This window comes from Perissodus microlepis, chromosome 12 (assembly GCF_051167445.1).
Source record: "Perissodus microlepis isolate ML-2025 ecotype Zambia chromosome 12, ASM5116744v1, whole genome shotgun sequence".
Lineage (NCBI taxonomy): Eukaryota > Metazoa > Chordata > Actinopteri > Cichliformes > Cichlidae > Perissodus > Perissodus microlepis.
In genome coordinates, this window is record NC_140472.1 from 15,034,921 (window position 1) to 15,054,458 (window position 19,538).

Below are 19,538 nucleotides of genomic sequence, written 5' to 3' on the forward strand. Positions count from 1 at the left end.
ACTGCTGCTATGGCTTTCTGATTTATTCCTTTTGTGACTGTTTTACTGAACTAAACTATAATACCACTGGAGTGCACACCTACATCACTAAACAAACATTTTAAGGTAATATATGATAATATATTATAAGGTAATATATGGCATACTTTAAGTTATTTTCTGTTGTTTTGTGCTTGTGTGACTGTATCTAACATATAAGAATGAATTTAAACTGTCATGAAACTTTCTCATTTAGCCTAAAAGGAAAAACTGGGGCCATCCTATCCTATGTTATATCTGCAAATCTGCAGCTCAAATTTATCCACTGCATGAATGCATTCTTGTTCATCACAGAAAAGTTTGTTTACACGTATCAGTAAAGACCACTTTGTTTCAATCAAGTTAAATCGCAGTACAGACTTATTGCAGTCATTTGGCCAGAGATTCATTTACATAACGTTGCCTTTTATTGATTCAGTGAGAGGTTGTTTAGTTTTCCTTTCAGGGTGTCGGATGTCAGATAAAGGTTATCTGTAGGCAGGCACTTTGCCTTTATGTGGCCTAAAAGGTCACCAGAAAGGTTTACCCTCATTTTGTCAGCACTTACCAACTTGTAAATCAAACTAATGTGCTCTGCAACTCAAAATCCATCAAAGCTGGAGACTATACTCGTAATGCACATGTTAGTTTATTGTATGCTCATTTTTTATCAGTTATTTTTTTGTTTTTTGTTTTTCATGAGCTTCCATCTTCATTTTCAAACTTCTTCCACTTATGCGATGAATGAGAGCTAAAGACATCACTGATATATGTCTTAAATCTCTTCATAGTGTCACCCGTTTTCAAGTTTTGATCCTTTTTTTTCTCTGGTACACCAGATGCTGCCGTTCCCTGTTTTTCCATATTGTTTTCACTTTTAACTGGCTTTTTTATGTGGCTGTATCCTTTCATTTCCTGCTTGTCCAACCATTCCTTCCACTGGTTGTCCATCATCAAAGCCTCTTTTCCACTATCATCCTCACTCTCATGGCTGAATTCACTGGAAATGAAGCTTTGCGTAGTGCAGAAGGGATTAGTGGCGCTGTCCCAGATAGGAGTGACATCTGAGGAAGAGCTCTGATTTTTCTGTTGCTTGCATGTACCTGAGTCTGGCTTCCCTTGTACATCTTTGGAGATGTTTCTGTTTTCTGTTGAGTCAGTGTCACTGGAATCACTGGTCAATGAAATCTTTAAGGATTCCTCTTTCGGGCTTTTTCTCAATATGGACATGCTGTTTGTGTCATTGTGTGTTTCAGAAAAGGCTAATGTTTTTGGTATCTCCCCATCTTCGTAGTCTTCGTCAGTGTTTTTGAATCCTCCCGCCATTTCCCTTTGCCACCTCGATGCCAACCTCAGGTCCGAGCCCAGCTTGCTGCAGCACAATGGTGTCTTGTCTGTTTCTTCTAACAATAGTTTTTTCAGCTGTTCCTGAAGCTCAGCTGCCATCTCCTCTCTCAGGGCCTTATTCATGAGAGAAAACTCTCTACGCAGTTCTGCAGTTTGCTTCTCCACTTGTCTTTTTACCATCGTGCTGATCCACGTCATGCAGAACCTCCTGTCAGCTGCTGATGTCTTTCTCCTAACGACCAGTAATGAAAACAAAAAGTCGATGACTAAAAACAGAGATTCAATGCTACATTTTTGAATTGGTTATATAAAGTAATTATTTAGCTCTTTCTTGCAAATATGATTTTGGCTGAAAACAAGATACAAAAAAAAAAAAGTACCTGAGTTTAGAGAAACTCAAGCGTGTGTTTCTTGAAGATTTCGCCATCCCAAATTCTGTGAGGGAAAACAAGTGAGTGCTTTGTATGTTGGCATTGAATGCCAGTTTATTATTTTTATTCTACACCAAACTGTAGAATACTAGCGATGCATAAACATTTCCATTGAATAAAGCATAACTTACCTCTGCAGTTGACCTTTCTTCAGAAATATCTATTTTTCTTTTGTATACATTTGAAATTGACCGATCTTAGCAACGTGTTCTCTAGCATTTTTGCCAGTGAACCTAGAAAAATAACAATAAAAATAACAAATGTCCTTTGTTAAAGCGCAGGCTGTATACGTATAATTTTATCTTCAAAAATAATATTAATCTATTAATTAATACTGGTGTTTTACTTTTGCTTTGGTTAAATATACAGTTTCTTTGTTTCTTATTGAAATCAGGACAATAACAGCATAGATCTAACTCTGGACTACAATGTCTTGACTTAATATGATAGCGATTGTCCATTTCTGCCAGTCTTTTGTCACTATGGGACAAATTGTGTAAATTGTTTCCCATTAGCGACCAGCCTGCCGTTCTATGCTGTGCCAGAATCTCCAGCACCAACAGGTGGCTGCTATTTCTAAATCATGATTATGACCACAGCCCACAGTTACTAAAAAAAGTCTTTCAGTACCACAGCAATACTTTTCATCTCATTTTACTCTTTGTTTCTTGACCCTTTGATCAAGCTCTACTTTGCCATCTCATTAGTCTGTATATGTATACACTATATCACAGATGTTAAGGATTGTTGCTTATTTGTAAATTTGTATAAAAAAGAAGCATGACAGTTGCAGGCCCTCAGTGTGAGACACTGGCATCCACAATAGTGCCAATTCAGTGTCCTCACATTAGCGTGCCGCATGCCCTTTATGAGCTTAGAGCATTCTTGTACCCATTTATATACACAACTGCTGCTGACACGCTGACTGAGGGGCAGCACAAATACCCTGGCACACATCTTCAAATAGTCGCACACAGATCCGCTCTCATGAGCTGTGCTGCTGTGGAAGACTTTAGACCGTTTGCTCGTTCTTTCATCCATGAGCTCCACAAAATCAGGGGTGAGTTCAGTGCATTAATGCAATACTAGGACTCCTTCTCTATCGTTTATTTTTAGCTTGTCCAGATGAAGGGCTGATGAGTTTTGTGCCATTGTGAGTCGCAAGAGTTGTTTTTGGTCCTAGAGTATTGGTGAAACTTGCCCTCAACGAGGTCTTCACACGAAAAGTGCTTGAGGGTATGGTTACATTTTTGGTTTTTTTTGTAAGAGCGATGTCTGCACTCATATGCAGCTTAAAGGAGTTTTGTAGTTTGACATTTCGCTAAATACAATCTGTGGTTCGCTGGTTTCAAATTACACACCTGAGAGCCTCTAACTGAGGTTCATGTGGATGGATGTTTATTATTGATCAGCTTTGCCCTAATATCATGACTCAGCATGAATGAAGCATCCATCGCCACCCAGCTTAGTGATCTTTATCCTGGCGTATAAAGTCGCACATCCTTACAAAGATGGACGCATCAAGATGGGTTGGCGTTGGCCTTCAATATGCCGTACAGCATAAACCGAGCTCTTTTGTGTGTGTTCACTCAACAGATGATGCTGTTTATGTGCAGAATCTAATACTGTTGGGCAGAGATGGGCAGTAACGCGTTACTGTAATCTGATTACTTTTTTCAAGTAACGAGTAAAGTAAGGGATTACTATTGCAAAAACAGTAACAGTAATTGCATCTATTTGAAAGAGTGAGTGGAAACACAAAAAAAAATATTTTATTTTATGTGCTGGAATGTGCAGAAAATAGGTTTAAATGTTAAACTAATTTCTTCAAGTCAGAGAATGGTGCATATAATTTAATTTTTGCTTGATGCATAAAGTTAAAAGATTAAAACTGATAAAACAAGTTAAAAAAAAGAGACTTTTCCATTTGATTACATTTTTTATGATGGATTATGCAGAAAAAGTAGAATTGGGCTGAAAGATCTATCGCTTTATCACCTATTCAGGTTGTAAATCGTGTTTTTAAAAGTAACTAAGTAATTAATTACTTTTGAAAATAAGTAATCAGTAAAGTAATGGGATTACTTTTTTGGGGAAGTAATCAGTAATTAGTTACTGATTACTTTTTTCAAGTAACTTGGCCAACACTGCTGTTGGGTTCTGCCTTATAATATAGGCAGGCTGCAAAAAGAAAACAGCAGAGCCCGCTGTTGGGTGCATACGATCAGGCCAAGTTCATCCATAGAAGTGAATTCATATGGAAATAAATGAAATGTTTCCCGATGAAAGTGCAGAATACACACACAAACATTTATATTCGATAGAAAAGGAATCACAAAAAACCCATAGTGTATGAATCAGTGCAGTGACAAGATAGATGTACTTGGCAGAAATCTCTGTGATAATTTACTGTGTGTAGATGCAGAGAGTGAGAGAGGAAGTCTTTTTGTTTTTTCCTAACAGTGCTACTGAAGTGTCAATCACAGTGTGTAAATTGGGAATGTTACTTTCCAGCCATCAGCCATCTGTTCATCTCCTTCTCTCTGCCTTTTTTATCTGCTTTAAAAATGAAATCTCTCTTGATGATCAAACTCATCTGCAAACCAATACATTAGCAGAACACACCATTAGTTTAAAGGAGGAAATTTACCCAGCATATCTATCTATGAACCCACAAAATCTTAATTTATCTCATATTTTGGGATTGCTTTCATGCTGACTACACTGACTATACTAATAGACAGTGATAGTGTAGCCTTCTGTGAAGTCAGTGCAGAGCCAGTGTAAACTGCATTTTGGATAAAATGAGAAATAATGTCCTGACCCTGGCGCATGGACAGTTTTCATCAGGAATGTTCATGAATAAGCATTTTTTTCTTAATTGAATGAGAATTCCTAAGTATTATAAGAAAGCTTTCTAAGGGGCCAGTTACTGGTTATAATAGAACCATGTGGCTGTATGAGTGTGCATGTGGGTGTTGTTACAATGAAGGAGGATGAATCACTGGCTGAAACTTGCAAGGTTTGCTACTACAGTACCTCAGGTCTGGAGTGTGGGCTTCTTTCCAGGTCTGGAGTGTGGGCTGCTGTGATGACACACTGTGTGGGGGAACAATCCCAGGTTGTACGAGGAATAGCCCGTCCCATCCCCCCCAAAATTAAAATAGCTTTTGCGCTATATCCTGCATTTCCTGCTATATATCTGTTTGCATGTATTTGTGGTTAATGTGTGGGCTTGAGCTGCATCACAATGTGATATACAGTTATTACATCAGGAAATCCCCCAAGTATGTTCCATAATACTGAAAAGAAACTGGGAATATTTTGGGTGTGCTATTTCCAGGACACGAAAGGATTTTTTTTTTTATCACAGTGGGGAACGCAACGCAGGCAACTGAGAACATTTACAACCTAAAGGGGAAAAATACGGTCTTCATAGTAGAAGAAAATGTCTTTTCTAGGCTGCTAGCTATATACCCACTGAACCACTAGATGATAATTTGATAATATTTGATAATATTTGTTTAGTTATGTTTAGTTCGTGTTTTATTTTCGTGCGGTTTAGTTGCTCACGTCAGTGCTTTATGTGAAAGGGTTATATGCCAGCTATAGTAACAGTAGCTCATGGATGGGTGGTGTGGCGGGGTCTGCGATGGTGCTGCAGGTGAGACGGACGCACCTGCGCTGGCTCGATTGTAGATGCTGCGCAGGTGCGTCCGTCTCACCTGCAGTGGCATCGCAAGCCCCGCCCCACCACAGGTGGATAAATTAAGAGAAGCCTCAGATTAAATACATACATTGAACATAAGGAAAAGGCATTTCACCCACACACCAGTGCTTTGCAACATGTGGCCTGTACAGTCTTACCTGGATGTACAAAGCTCAGTCACGATGTATCTGCAGAAACTAGAAATCACCCAAAGGGAACAGAATGTTTCAGAGTGAAACATGAACAAAGAGTTCAGCAAGACATAAAATCTATTATTTGCCATGAAATTCCTTCATGGACTACCTCAATTCAATTTAGGATTCTTTTTGGAAATCTGTGAAAAATAAATTTCCATTATTTCCATTTGTATTGTGAACTGGTATACTTTATATTGCAGTAGTCCCTCAAGTCACAGACAGATTCAAAATTGCAGACAGCTCAGCTGCTCGCACCATTTAACTTTTTTTAAAAGTTGTTTTTAAAGGTTCACTATGTAACGTTCAACAAAATGTTTGTTAGTGATGACACCGGAGGCCTTTATGTGAATTTTAGCATGTTGCCTCACGCTGCTGCCTGTGAAACATCAGGCAACTGCATAAAAACTAGAGATGGCACGATACCACTTTTTTATGTCCGATACCGATACCGATATCATAAATTTGGATTTCTGCCGATACCGATATGAATCCGATATAGTGTATTTTTTTAATCAATAAAACATTTTTTTAATATCTTGCTGCATTTTGTATAAGTTTATACTCAAGTTTAAATAAATAACAACACTAAAGCTATTCTGTTATACCTGTATGTAAAAAATACACTGCGCCCAAAATATTTCATAGTTCAGCAAAACCAATCAATCTAATAAACTTAAACCTACTCCATCCTCCCTATTCTGGTATTTTAAAGAGTACTTAGCAGAAATATTAAGCAACCTAACTAATAGGGTTGCAAACTCCCAGCAAAAAAAAAATAGGGAGCCACCCCCCACCCTCCACCTCATGATGCTTAATCGATGTAATCAAATTTAATTTGATGCAGGGGTAAAAATGCACAGAAATAAATTATTTTTCAAGAATAATTAAATAGATTCAACATCTTTCTTCAACAGAATTGCAGACTGCACAGATGGTATCTTCCCAAAGGAAAAAGTAGTATAGCTTACTAGGGTATATTAGACTTAACAGTTACTATATACAGTAATGGACTACTATATATTTTACATCAGATTAAAACTTTGGGTGTAAGATTCAGATAATTATTTATTAAAAGCTAGACATTTTAAATGAGAATAAGAAAGAAAAGTATGTCTTTGTGCCCCCTTTTCCCTGTTCATGCCCTATCGGCCCCCCTGGCTAAACTTTGCTAGATCCGCCCCTGCACAGTTACCAGCTAGTAGAAAAAGATCCTGGTGTAGAAAGTAATATTAAATAAATTCCAACAACAGCTTATCAAGCTTAATAGTGCTGCTGTTGTTCAACCGCTGGTTTCCTCTTTCTGGTGAGAAGTGGGCCAAAAACTAAGAAGAGAGACGGACTCGTGACAGAAAAGCCGATCAGCTGATCATTAAGCAGTTTCACGATTGAAGTAGCAGCAGGAGAGAGAGAGAGAGAGAGGCAGTCGCTCCATATATCGGTTGATAAGCTTAACGCTAAAATGCTTTACAAACATTCGGAGATGAACTTACACACTTGCTTTACTTCTCTCTGGGATAACTTCCTCGGAGATGAAATGCTGGTTTGGTAGCGAAGCTACAAATACACACAGCCGCTCTATCACGTGATGCATACTGCTGCTATGTGCTAGGTTATGAGCCGAGTTAGTGTAGCAAGTTTTGTGAGGTGCTTTTTTTTGATATTTAATGGATCGGATTACATTTTTTATTTCTCACCGATATCCGATCCAGTAATTTGGGTCAGTATCGGACCGATACCGATACGTAATATCGGATCGGTCCATCTCTAATAAAAACACATGGAAACAATGAGGGACAGTATTGCCGAGATAGTTTTGATAATATAGAGAAAGAAAATGCAAGATTACCTTTTGAGTTTGGGAGGAGACTTTCTTTTTCAAAGTCATTCTGTAGTTTGTATCATGTAATGCCAAGCCAACTTCACTGCTCTTTGTTCTGCCTTCTTTTGTTTCTAATGTCAAGGTTTATTTAATGTGTCGGTTTGTGTGTGTAATACTGTATGAGAGGAATATGCGACAGTGACTGAATGATGCAAGTATAGCTTAGATTTTTGTAAGATTTTTAGGAAGAGATGAAGAAAGGAATTGTAATTATAAGCTATTTTATATTACATGATAGAATCAATTGAGCTAAGTACAGTGTTAGGTTCTGTGTCCACAGGCAGTGTATGAAACCAAATTCATTTTCAGGTCTTCTTGAACACTGATCACATTTATTGACAGCCAGGAGCAGTTTCTTCTCAGACTTTGTTGACAGTGCTGAGGATGGGCATCCCACCACTTCTTGATTTTGATTGTTGGACTGGTGCCCCCATGACCCAAACCCAGATAAGCGGTAGAAGATTGATGGATGAACGGATGAAAGCTTTTCATTAATGGAGTCTTTGCACCAAGGATTCTGAGCACGTCAGAGCTAAACTTTACATGAATTGCACAAAACGAATAGATGCTGCTACCATGAAAACACATTGCCTGTTCAAACACATGATTTTAGCATTAAAATGGGCATCTCTAATCAAAATATGCTAAATTTGTAAGTTCAGAAAACATATCTATTTTATGGCAGTTTTATTTTAATGGTGAGAGAGACAGAATATCAACCAAACATTAAAAAAAAGATATTACATATTTGTTATGAATTGATTTATGTGTCGTTGAGTGAAATAAGTATTTGATCCACTACAGCCTTTTCCAGCACAGCAATGACCCAAAAAATACCAAAGAGGCAATAAAGGAATACTTAAAGAAGAAGCACGTCATGGAGTGGCCTAAACAGTCTCCAGACCTCAATCCTGTAGAAAGTCTGTGGAAGAAGCTGAAGCTTTGAGTTGCCAACTGACAACCAAGAAACCTAAACCATGTACTGAGTTTCTGTAAAGACGAGTGGGCCAAAAGAGTACAAACCTGGCGATCAACCACAAGAAACATCTCACTGGTCTGCTTGCCAACACAGATTTCTCCAACAAGTACTAAGTCATGTTTTGCTTGGGGATCAAATATTATTCATAACATGTGTTTTTTATTCTGGATTTTTGAGATGATATTCTGTCTCTCTCCATTAAAATGAACTTACCATAAAAATTAGAGACTGTTCATTTATTTGCAAACTTACAAATTCAGCAGAGGATCAAATAATTATTTCCCCCACTGTACATAAGCTGAATTAATCAGACTATTTGAAAATGCATTATAATGTTGACTAAATTAAACAATTTTGCCAAGAGCAAAGAGCTTTCATTATATTACACTGTATTTTTAATTGTAACTCTAACGCTAATGTTTTAGTGCCTAAACATGTAACACAGTATTGTGTATTCATTTTGTGTATATAATCAGTAACACAATTTCAAATGATGTGATTTCATTAGAGTAGGAAATAAAGCGATTTAACCACTTATCCCTTGGGCGGGGATATATCGTGCCTGGCCAGGCTCCCAGTGTGATAACCTCCTTTGTTGGCAGCCTCAGGGGCTACTCAACTTAGCTTGCTAGACTATGCCCTTTGCAACATTACTGCCCTTCCTGTGTCGTGACTTAAATCTCTCTCTCTCTTTCTCCCAACCTGATTTTCGTATGCTGGATTTCCCCCTTGGATTTAATTTTGTTTTGAAACCTTTGCCTTATGTCCTTGTTCTGTTACCTTCATTTGCATTTTTTTTTTCTGCTTCTACCCTCAAGCAGCCTGTTTTATTATTTCTACTTTGTTTCTCTTTCTATCATCTTGCTCTGTATTGGTACTGAAGATATTTTTGACTAATTAAATCTGTTTTTTAGCATCACTAATGACATCTGTCTCCTGGGCTTATGTCATCACATCTATTGCAAGTTAATTACTCCTCCTGGATGTAATGAACCCTAACCCAAGTTTATGATCTCATCATAAGTTCACTGTCATGTTTTGCTCCTTTTCTCTATAGCAACATTTTTGATTCACCCATCAGTTGTTTGTTCTGTATATACATAAAAAAATGCTCATCATAGTTTCTTAATGTGATGTTATGACAGCTCAAAAAGTTATCAAGGCGCCGTTAAGAAAACCAGCTAGTGGGAGGGATATACCATGCCATAAATCTATATTAGTTGTGATTATTTTAATTTTTTGATTTGGAAACAGACCACCTTATATCCATCAATCCCAGGAAAAAGTACAGCTGTATGACTGACTGCATAGATTTACACTAGCACTGTGGAAATCAGTGTCAGGTGAGAAAAGTTGTTGTTTGTGTGCCATAGTTGAAATTTGTACAATTAAAAACAAATAAGTGTCATAGATAATAACTTTTGAAGGGACTTTGATGAAGATGTACACATGCAGCATGACAGCATGGTCTCAGCAGTCAGCACTCTGTTACCTCACAGAGAGGAGGTTCTGGTTCAAGCCCGAGCACTTCTGTTTGTAGTTTGTAGTTCTCACCATGCTTCCACAGGTTTTTTCCGGGAGCTCCAGTTTCTCATTGAAATGTATGCCAAGTTGATGCTGCCTATGTGGTCCCAGGACACACTTGCACAAGAGGTTGTTGCTGTCAAAGATTTTCACTTTCTGATTTCACAGAGCCTGCTTTGATTCTAAAAGGTTAGCAAACGCAGGGACAAATCTTGTATCTGAGAAATGATAGTACAAAATAAAGTAGACTGGAAAGGCAGAAAGAACTGATTAAAAGTGAGAACAATGAAAAGCAAAAGCTGGGAAAACAATTGTGTGTGTTATACTAAGCATCTGAGATATCGTACACGGTGTGGCGGTGGTTAGTGTTGCTGCCTCACAGCAAGAAAGTGCTGGGTTTGAATCCAGTCTTTCTGTGTGGAGTTTGCGTGTTCTCCATGCGTCTGTGTGGGTTCTCTTCAGGGACTCTTGATTTCCTCCCACAGTCTAGGAATGTACATGGGGTTAGGGTAATTGGTGATACTAAATTAACCATAGGTGTAAATGTGAGAGCGAATGGTTACTTGTCTCTCTGTGTTAGCCCTTTGGGCAGATTGGCGATCTATCCAGGGTGTATCTGCCTCTCACAGCTGGGATAGGCTCCAGCCCCTCCCGTGATCCTCAATTGGAAAAGAGGAAGAAAATGAATGCATGGATCTTATCTTATCTGGAGCTTCTGCTGGGACAGAGATGAGCTGATTCCTGCAGTTGCATAGAGAGTCTACTTGTAGCGACTGCTTTAAGCTTGTTAAATTGATTATTGATCTGAACTCTAGAGAAAATGTCACAAGCTTGCTACGAGGCATAGCTTATAAAAATAATTGTCTCTTGTGAGCTTGTCTGACTATCTCTGTATGTTTTCCACTTCTCTTCCTGCCCATCTGTCTGCCTGCTAGTAGAAGCCACCGTGCCACTACTTGTGCAAAAACCTTCGCCTCTTCCTATTTTTTGCATTTAAGACACTACAGCAGACTCAAAGACTGTTTGAACAGCTTTTGTCATTTGTATATATTTGTCTTATCTTTTTAAATTCATGTTATGCTACGCATGTGTGTATATGTACGTGTGTGTGTGTGTGTGTGTGTGTGGACGCCTTCAGTGATTTGTGGTGAGTAATGAGCAGACAGATGGTTAACACTGCAGGGTTTGTTGATGCCAACATTGGAGATTAAAGCAAGGATAGATGGACAGCATGGGTGTGTTTGTTTATGCCATATACGTGCATGATTGTGTGGAGAAGACAAAAAGCCTCACATGTCGTATCAGGGCTCGTGTGTAAAGTTGTTTATCAGCTAAAGAGCAGCAGGAAGAGCATAGCCTCAATTGTCACATATTCTCTAAATTTTCATATATAAGCACAACTTTAAGTGCAGACTTACTCATATTGTTCTGTATGTGCAGCTATTTTTGTAAGGTCTGGGTTATGTCACTTCTAAACTTGCCAGATTTCCTTCGGCTTCAAGAAAATGTGCCTCATTATGGTGTGCAGTGAGGCATCATAAACTACTTTGTTGTAGCTTTTTTCTTAAGCGACCTCCATGAATTTTTTTTATCTGTTTCTTCGTCATGCTAATGCCTATGAGGGCGAGGTGTGTGTCTGTTTGTGTGTGCGTGTGTGTGTGCTGTGTTAGAATGAAATCAGCAACTAAAGTCATAAGAGCTGCTGACTGACACACTGCTGAACAAGGCTAATACAACAACACGCATGAAAGGGACAGCTGTCTCGTCGTGGGGTCTGACTCTGTTGTAACATAAGAACGTGCAGTCTCTCTCTCTCTCTCTCTTTCTCTCTGTCTCTCACACACACACACAATGCACAAGCACGCATGCACACAAACATGCACAAACTGGCCCGCCTTGTCAGAGTTTTGTTGTGACTCTGCAGAGCTGTCTGTGGCAGGAAGCACAGCGGCACCTCCCTGCTGCCGTGCCCCCTGTCTGGCGTGGCATTCACCCTGTATGTCTACAGAGAGATCAAAAAATGTATACACTCTCTATTGTGCATGTCTCACAGCATTTCCTTCCTTTCATGTGCTATTGGGTGCTACAGTTTTATATTGCCATCTCTTCTTTACGGGATCATTTTAGTCTCTTCTGCAGCTAATGTCTGTCACAACTTTCCTCCTTTGTTGTGACCCTGAGTGCTCCTGGCAAATGTTTTCCGTGTAATATTTTCTATGTCTACAATCCAGCTCTCCTCTTTTACTGGTTCTGGTTCACCTTTCATCTGAATTGATGCACTTTTTCCACCCTCTTACAATTACATATTTCTTTGTTGTTGTTTTGTTTTGTTTTTTTACTTTTTGACTGAAGTGAACCTTTCTGCAGTTTCTTCCATGATCAGTCTCTATTTTTTGCTGTGGATTTATAGCTCACACTGAGAAGCACATGTGATATGAATAGCTAGCAGGCGGAAAATCATTGTGGATAGTACTGGAACAAAAAGATGGGGAAACTCGGCAAAGAGATTGGACTTCAGTATAGTATTTATAGCTTAAATATTGCAGCACATATATCCTGCATTCAACAGGATAGTGTTATCTGTAAGGCATTCTGGCATGGTTGCATCATAAAATGTACTGTGCTCACAATAGAACTGAATTGTATAAATAAAGTTCCTTCATCTTGTGTGAATATCTGTGTGTTTTTAGTATTGCTGAACTAAGCACAAATAAATAGTTTAATTAATGCAACTTTTCTAAAGGCCATTTTAATTGTTTCTGTTAACCTTGATTGGCTATCTGAGTGAAAAAAAAAACAAAACTAAATTACCTCAGCACCATGTCCTAAGGATAAGTCCCCAATCAGCAGAAAAGTTGCAGTTTTACAGAATTGGTGGTAATTGGTTTTTAGTCCTTTTGTTGCTTTTCAGAAAATAAATGCTTATTCAAATTTGCCATGACTTTCTTTTGATAGTCATATGACACTTTTCACACTTTTAAGAGACAGTTATGTGTCGTTAGAGAAATTGTTTGCGTCAGTCTAGTAACTGTTTCTAAATTGAAAGGATTATGGGAAAGTCTGACGACTATTATAATATTTAACATTACTAAAAATCCATAATTCATAACTGAAAATTTAAATTCCTAAATTAAAAAGACAAAATGCACTGGTCGGCCATTTTATTAGGTGCACATTGCTAGTAGCAGGATTAATCCTCTTTTGTGTTTTGCCTTCAGAGCTGCCTAAACTCTGCGTGTCAGAGATTCAACAATTTGCTGGGAAACATTCCTCAGAGATTTTGGTCCATGTTGACATGTTGCCATCACACAGTTGCTGCAGATTTATTGGCTGCACATTCATTGGATTGAGATCTAGTGAGTGTGGGGAACTTGCAGTCAGGTTCATTAAACCAGTTTTATTTTTTTCTGCTTTGTGACATGGTGCGTTATCCTGCTGGAAGCGGCCATCAGAAGACAAGTACACCGTAGTCATACAGCGATGTACATGGTCAGCTGTAATACACAGGTAGGCTGTGGCCAAGAGCATATCCCTCACATCATTACAGTCATCAGCAACCTGAACTGTTGATACAAGGATGTAGGATGGATCCATGCTGTTTCATGTTGTTTATGCCAAATTCTAACAGACCATCTGAATGTCAGCAGAAATCGAGACTCAGCAGATCAGGCAATGTTTTTTTCCCATCTTCTGTTGTCCAGTTTTGGTCAGCCTCTGTGAAGCCTCAGTTTCTTGTTCTTAGCTGAGAGGAGTGACACCCAGTGTGGTCTTCTGCCTCTTTAGCCCATTTGCTTCAAGAGTGGATGTATTGTGTGTTCAGAGATGTTGTTCTGCATAGTACGAACCAGACTCCTCTGACCTCTGGCATCAACAGAACATTTTTGCCCAGAGAACTGCCACTCATTGGATAATTTCTCTTTTTTGGACCATTCTCTGTAAAGCCCACAGATGGCTGTGTGGGAAAATCCCAGTAGATCAGCAGTTTATGAAACAGCCTTACCAGCCCATCTGGCGCTAACAACCATCCCATGTTCAAAGTCATTTAAATCACCTACCAGGAATGAGGAAGGAAAGGTGAGCTTCATCAAGTGATCTTAACCATGTCTACATGACCAAATGCTTTGACTTGGCGCAACCTCACAGTGACTTGGTCCTTTTAATGCTTCTTTTGACATTTTTACGGTAATGGAATAACTGTATTTCCTACCACTGGTGGTAATTATCATGAACAAATAAACTGGGATTTCTATTGTTCTCCCCATACTGGTGATATAATGTGAATGCAGTATTTTAGTTGTGTTTCTAGTAAAGCCCTGTTAATACTGGGCTACACAATGATGAGAAAGAGTATTATTTAATAAACGAATGTAGTGGGTATTTAAGTGCTTTAATATTATACTGTATTGATACTGCAACAATACCAATAATATGTATAGGAGGGAGAATAAAATGAAATTGTAGGAAGAAAATCTGAAAAGTGTGTACATGTGGGCAGCTGTCTGTGGCGGGGGGTTCTAGTTTTACCTTGAGCAAAACCCAATGAACGTCAATTAACCCAATTTGCCTTGGCTCACAGCTCCAAATGAGAGAGATCCTGTAAAGTAATTAATGTGAAATCCATAAATGCTGTCATCTCTACAGCTTAGATTCTGTGTCTGTCAGTGTCTCCATGTGGTAATTCAGAATAACACTACTGTGTAATCCTTACTAAAGTCCAGCTAAGGGGATTGGTGACTATAAAACGGGCTCTCTCACTGACTAAACATCTGTGGACACGGAGACAGCAGCTGGTACCGTCTTCCTGGATGTGCCTCACGTTAACTTCATTTAGTATCGTTCCATCTCAGCAGTTTAGGCACTCTGCCGTGAGTATCTCTGCACGGTCTTGTGTCTGAGTGACAGCAATAGAGAAAGGCAGACAGAGCAGTATGATAAATTGTGAAGCTGAGTGAGGTATGCGAGAGCCTCACAGCTGGTTGCCCTTTGCTATTCGTGTGTTCATGAGCACGATACGCAGGGAGCCAGTGTTTGTGTGCGCGCCTCTCTCACAGAGGAGCGTAAGCCAGCAGCAGCAGCAGCAGCAGCAGTAGTACAGCGGAGCGTGTTCAGTGTCTGGATGTTAGCGCTGCCTCTCTCAGCTGTGGGACGAAGCCTTACTGTAGGTATTCACACACACACACACACACACACACACACACACACACACACAGATGCATAAATACATGTGTACATATTGCTGTTTTGACACTCTCCATGCTGATTTTCTTGTGGGATACTTTTCCATATACTGATGCCTCTTGCTTCCCATGCATGCTGTTGTATTATGCCAAGGTAAATAGTGGTTGTAAAGCACCATTCTTTAATTCCAGGAGTAATTCACATCCTGAGGATTTGACTGTGGTAATCATTGGATGTGGAAATGTGTTGTTCACCAACCAAATGTTTCTATCACTTCAGCACGTTTGTCCATTTGCATTCAGAACCCATTTTCATACAGAATTTCCATAAACCCGAGAAGCTGCTTTGTTTACGCGACAATATGTGCTCAGTGTTACCAAAAGACAGCAGTGACCATCTTTGAACTATATGCTTTCGTGCATGTTTGTGCGCTTTATTTGTGGTCGGAAATGGCACGGCGGAGGTGCAATGGGTGTGTCGTGTCCAGTTTCCAGTAGTGTGGAACCTGAGCTGGTGCTGCCGGTGTGACATGACACATGGTGTTGTTAGTCACTCACTAGAGAGAGAAGAGAAGAGGAGATGACAGTTTTTTTAAAAAAGGGATATCCTCCTGCTGGAGCTCTCTTCTTAACGTAAAAAAACCAGAAAGGTTCAAATGTTTCGGTATTTCCTTCCACCCCCTGCAGCTTTGCAGCTTTAGACTTGTTTCCTTAATTCCAGTTTTATGGGCTTGGTAACGAACGTGCTCTGAATGAGAGAAAAACACAACTGATGGATGATGAGATGTGAGAGGGGGAAGTGAGGGGATCGAGGCAAGACAACGGAGAACAAATGGGAAGAAAGGAGACTAGAGGAAAGAGAGAAATACAGAAGGTGAAAATAGGGGATAGCCTGAGGAGGGTGAAGAAAAATGCTCTAATGGGGAGTATCTTTGTGACTCTCTCTGCTGATGTCCCTCTTATCAGACCAATGCTGGATATGTTGCAGAGATTCTACAAGCAATCTTTGATTGTGAGCTTAGGTTTTTTATGAATTTACAAGACCAAGATCAGTTCATGACGAGGAAACATTTGATGTAAAAGAAAAAAGCCTCCAGGGGATTTTCACATTTCTGCATCACACCTCAAGCTGTCTGTTGTTCATGTTCAGAAAAAAGAGAATAATTTCCTTCTAAGAGATGACTGCAGGTTCTGTTGCTTCACACATCCAGTAGTGCAGCTCATGCATAATGCATACTATGGAGTTCCAGTGGAAGTTTTAGGTGCTAAATGCAGAATTCATAAGACAGTTTTAGGTTTTGTTTTATAAACTTAATTTACTGCATGAACAATGCTGTCAATTTATATGAATCGAAGGGAGAATAAAATGGAAGCTGCAGGAAAAAAACAGAACCCCGGTTTGCCGTGGATCACAGCTGGATGGGCAGCATTAAATGGATGTAAAGCAAATAGTATAAAATCCAAAAATGCTATCATCTCCACATTTGCTTTCTTCCTCGCTGTCTTAGTACTTTCCATCACTGTTTTTATGTGGTAACTCTAAGTAACACTACCATGTAATCCTTATCAAAAACCCAGCTGATGGTGCTGATCATGTTTTAGATGCTAAATTGAATTTTCACAATACAGTTTAATGTGGAATCCTGTTCATTTTTTAATATTATCATTTTATTTACTGCATTCATTGCATTTCTGTGTAATGATTACAGTACAATAGGCACATGTGATCCAGTTGAACATGCTCTTATCATTTTGTACATTTATTAATTCATGACACACTGATTAGATTCGATTTATAAGACATAGTTCTGGTTTCATTTCGATTGATTGCATGTTTTGTACCAGCGGCATCCTTAGAGTGTGAAGGATGCTCTGAAATCCATTAAAGGAAAAACTAGTACTGTGTCGACACCCTGTGTTTTTAACCAACCAGTTAAGCTGCTGCTGCAGGACCACATTCATCAGCTGCTTGTGTTATGTTCACTCCCACATCGAGTAATTTAAAAGAACTTCCAAACAATGACTGATTACCTGTCAATGCTCCCAGCAGAGTTCAGCAACCATGAACACTTGCAGCATATCCCTGGTGTAAACATCCCCCCCGGGGAGACTTTGAGAGGAGAAATCCTTCCTTTTCTTTAGCTACTACTGTTATTGTCGGGCTGTATATTTTTTGGGAATAAGTCAGTGCAAAAATAAATAGCCACACTGCTTCAGTGGTTAGCATACCTTTAAAGTCAAACACCCTGAACATAGCAAATTGCTAGTAAATTAAGCTTTGTAGCGAATTGTTTCTTTGTTGAAATAATTTGTGTGGAATGAAGTGAAGTGTGTTGAAGAATAGCTAAAATCATTTCTCCGTGTATGCAAATAATAGCTGTGGGTGTGCTGCTCAGTTGATATTGCCTTTTGGAGCTTTTTGACACCTAGGTATTTAAACAATTTTCACAGAAAGGAAAGAAAAAAAACTCATTGCTTTTGTCATATGCTCACTCACTGCAGCAAAATTCATTGTCTAAACTGTTTCCCAGGCTTGTGTATCTCTATGAATCAGATAAATCCACCGCCTCCCCGTCTTCCCCTCTGCTGCTCTGCATCACAGTTTCTGTTGCTTTTCCGTCTCTTTTCATCACTTGGCATATTGCTTTATACACAGTCCATCACCTGCTCATTGCGGTGATGCCATCTACACCTCGTTTCACATGTCAGTCTGAGGCTTTTGCAGCCAAGGTAATAAGGAGTATGTGACGTTTTTATTCTGCTTGCTGGTTTTCTTCCTAGTGTGGAGGTGGTACCACAGTCTTTAATCAGCGCTATCATCGTGGTGTGCAGGGATGACACTAGCTGGCAGAGAGACAAACTGATCTATTTTGGAAATTAAAGGTTCATTGGACTGGATGCTGTCTATAATTGTCACAAACATATTCCTGTAGTTCTGCTCTTCTATGTATTTTAGGTTCATAACCCTATAAAGACATTTTCTATGGAGACTCTGGTACATAAAAAGTGATGCCGATCCATCTGGTCAGTGTTCCTAAAATTTTACACAGCAGGTGGTGCTGGATGACATGCAGGAGGTGTAGCTTTAAACGCTAAATACTGTAGCTCTTATTGTTTGACTGTGGATTGCTTTGGTTTCAGATCATTTTTAAAAACAAACCGATGAGCTATATAAATGTTGCTCAGACCAGAACTATCTAGCATCACGATTCAGATGGAGAGATGGGAGTTTGTGCTGCCAGCAGTTCTGATGAGAGGCCATGCTTTGTCAAACACTGTCACTTTATCATGTTGATGTCATTAAATGGATCCATGACAAATGGCTCATCCCGTCCCCTCCAAGGCCAATAGGGGTAATGGCAGATAGAAAGCTAAAGAGGAATAATCTAAATGATTAGAGAAAAAGGTGGACAGAAGAAAACGATTGGACCAGGACAAAAAAAAAAAAAAAAGCTAATCCCACAGCTGTCTCACTGGATAGATTTTACTTGTTCACTGAAGAAACTACAAAACACAGGAGTGCATTAAAGATTACAAGTGCATTTTTTCTGCACTCATTTGAATTCTTTTCTGAAAAATGTAACAATCCTTCCAAGATGATGATATCAGAGAGGGTTGCTGATACTAGCAGGCTTTAGTAGTAGCAAGTTGCAAGTTAAAGAAAAAGACAGTGTAGGACCTGCATGTGCTGGTAATGTGCTTTTTAGGCTCATGAATACACAGTGAAGTCCAAAATAGCAGTGCCATTAAGAAGCATGAATACTTTTTTTATTATTATTCATTAGTCTTTGTTACAAGATGTGCTGGTAATGATATACAACAAGCTGAATCTCAGGGTGTCCACAACAACAAGCACATCAGTGATTTAATGTAAAACAAAATTGAAGACCTGTTTGCATTTAATTAACAATACAAAAAGATTTTTGGATATTTTCCTCATTTATTCAAATACTCTATAAGCACTGAGTGATTTTCATAAAACCACAAAACCCTAGAATGCATTTCATTGGCGTCTCTTCAGTCAAATAAATGCCCATTAGTCTACACTTGAAACACTCGATCTGTGCTTCGTTTAGCTTGTTTAGTCGTTATGTCCCTTATAACGACGATACACAAGATAAGATTCGAGATATAACGGAATTATTAACTATTAACAATAGTTAAATAGATTCAACATCTTTCTTCAACAGAATTGCAGACTGCACAGATGGTACCTTCCCAAAGGAAAAAGGACTATAGCTTACTAGGGTGTATATTACTTTATACTATAATGGATA

General features: G+C 39.0%; 2 protein-coding genes across 7 annotated transcripts in view; one reads left to right on the forward strand and one right to left on the reverse strand.

The window, feature by feature from the left end:
* The window catches only part of LOC146375995 (multiple C2 and transmembrane domain-containing protein 1-like), a 130,212-nt gene that overhangs the window by 9,631 nt on the left and 101,043 nt on the right, over positions 1 to 19,538 (forward strand). Inside the window, exon 1 of one of the 6 annotated variants that reach the window (XM_084945223.1) lies at positions 14,764 to 15,242. The exons of 3 other annotated variants lie outside the window; for them this stretch is intronic. In XM_084945223.1, coding sequence (XP_084801349.1) covers positions 15,201 to 15,242 — 42 coding nt within the window. In that variant the 5' untranslated portion in view covers positions 14,764 to 15,200. Of the gene's footprint in view, positions 1 to 14,763; positions 15,243 to 19,538 lie in introns of those variants that run through there. 2 more of the 6 variants (XM_084945226.1, XM_084945224.1) reach the window with 2 other exon arrangements.
* On the reverse strand, positions 494 to 1,792 carry LOC146375996 (uncharacterized). The gene is made up of 2 exons (XM_084946672.1): positions 1,746 to 1,792; positions 494 to 1,597 (listed from the first exon to the last, which is right to left on the reverse strand). Exons 1-2 carry the CDS (start codon positions 1,790 to 1,792, stop codon positions 715 to 717), a joined length of 930 nt encoding a protein of 309 aa, XP_084802798.1. The 3' UTR covers positions 494 to 714.

Excerpts from the sequence above, each read along its gene's own strand:
- LOC146375996 (XM_084946672.1), bottom strand. The coding sequence starts at position 1,792 with ATGGCGAAATCTTCAAGAAACACACGCTTGAGTTTCTCTAAACTCAG. Across the intron at positions 1,598-1,745 it reads TTGAGTTTCTCTAAACTCAG|GAGAAAGACATCAGCAGCTG; the intron begins GTACTTTTTTTT and ends ACTGGTCGTTAG.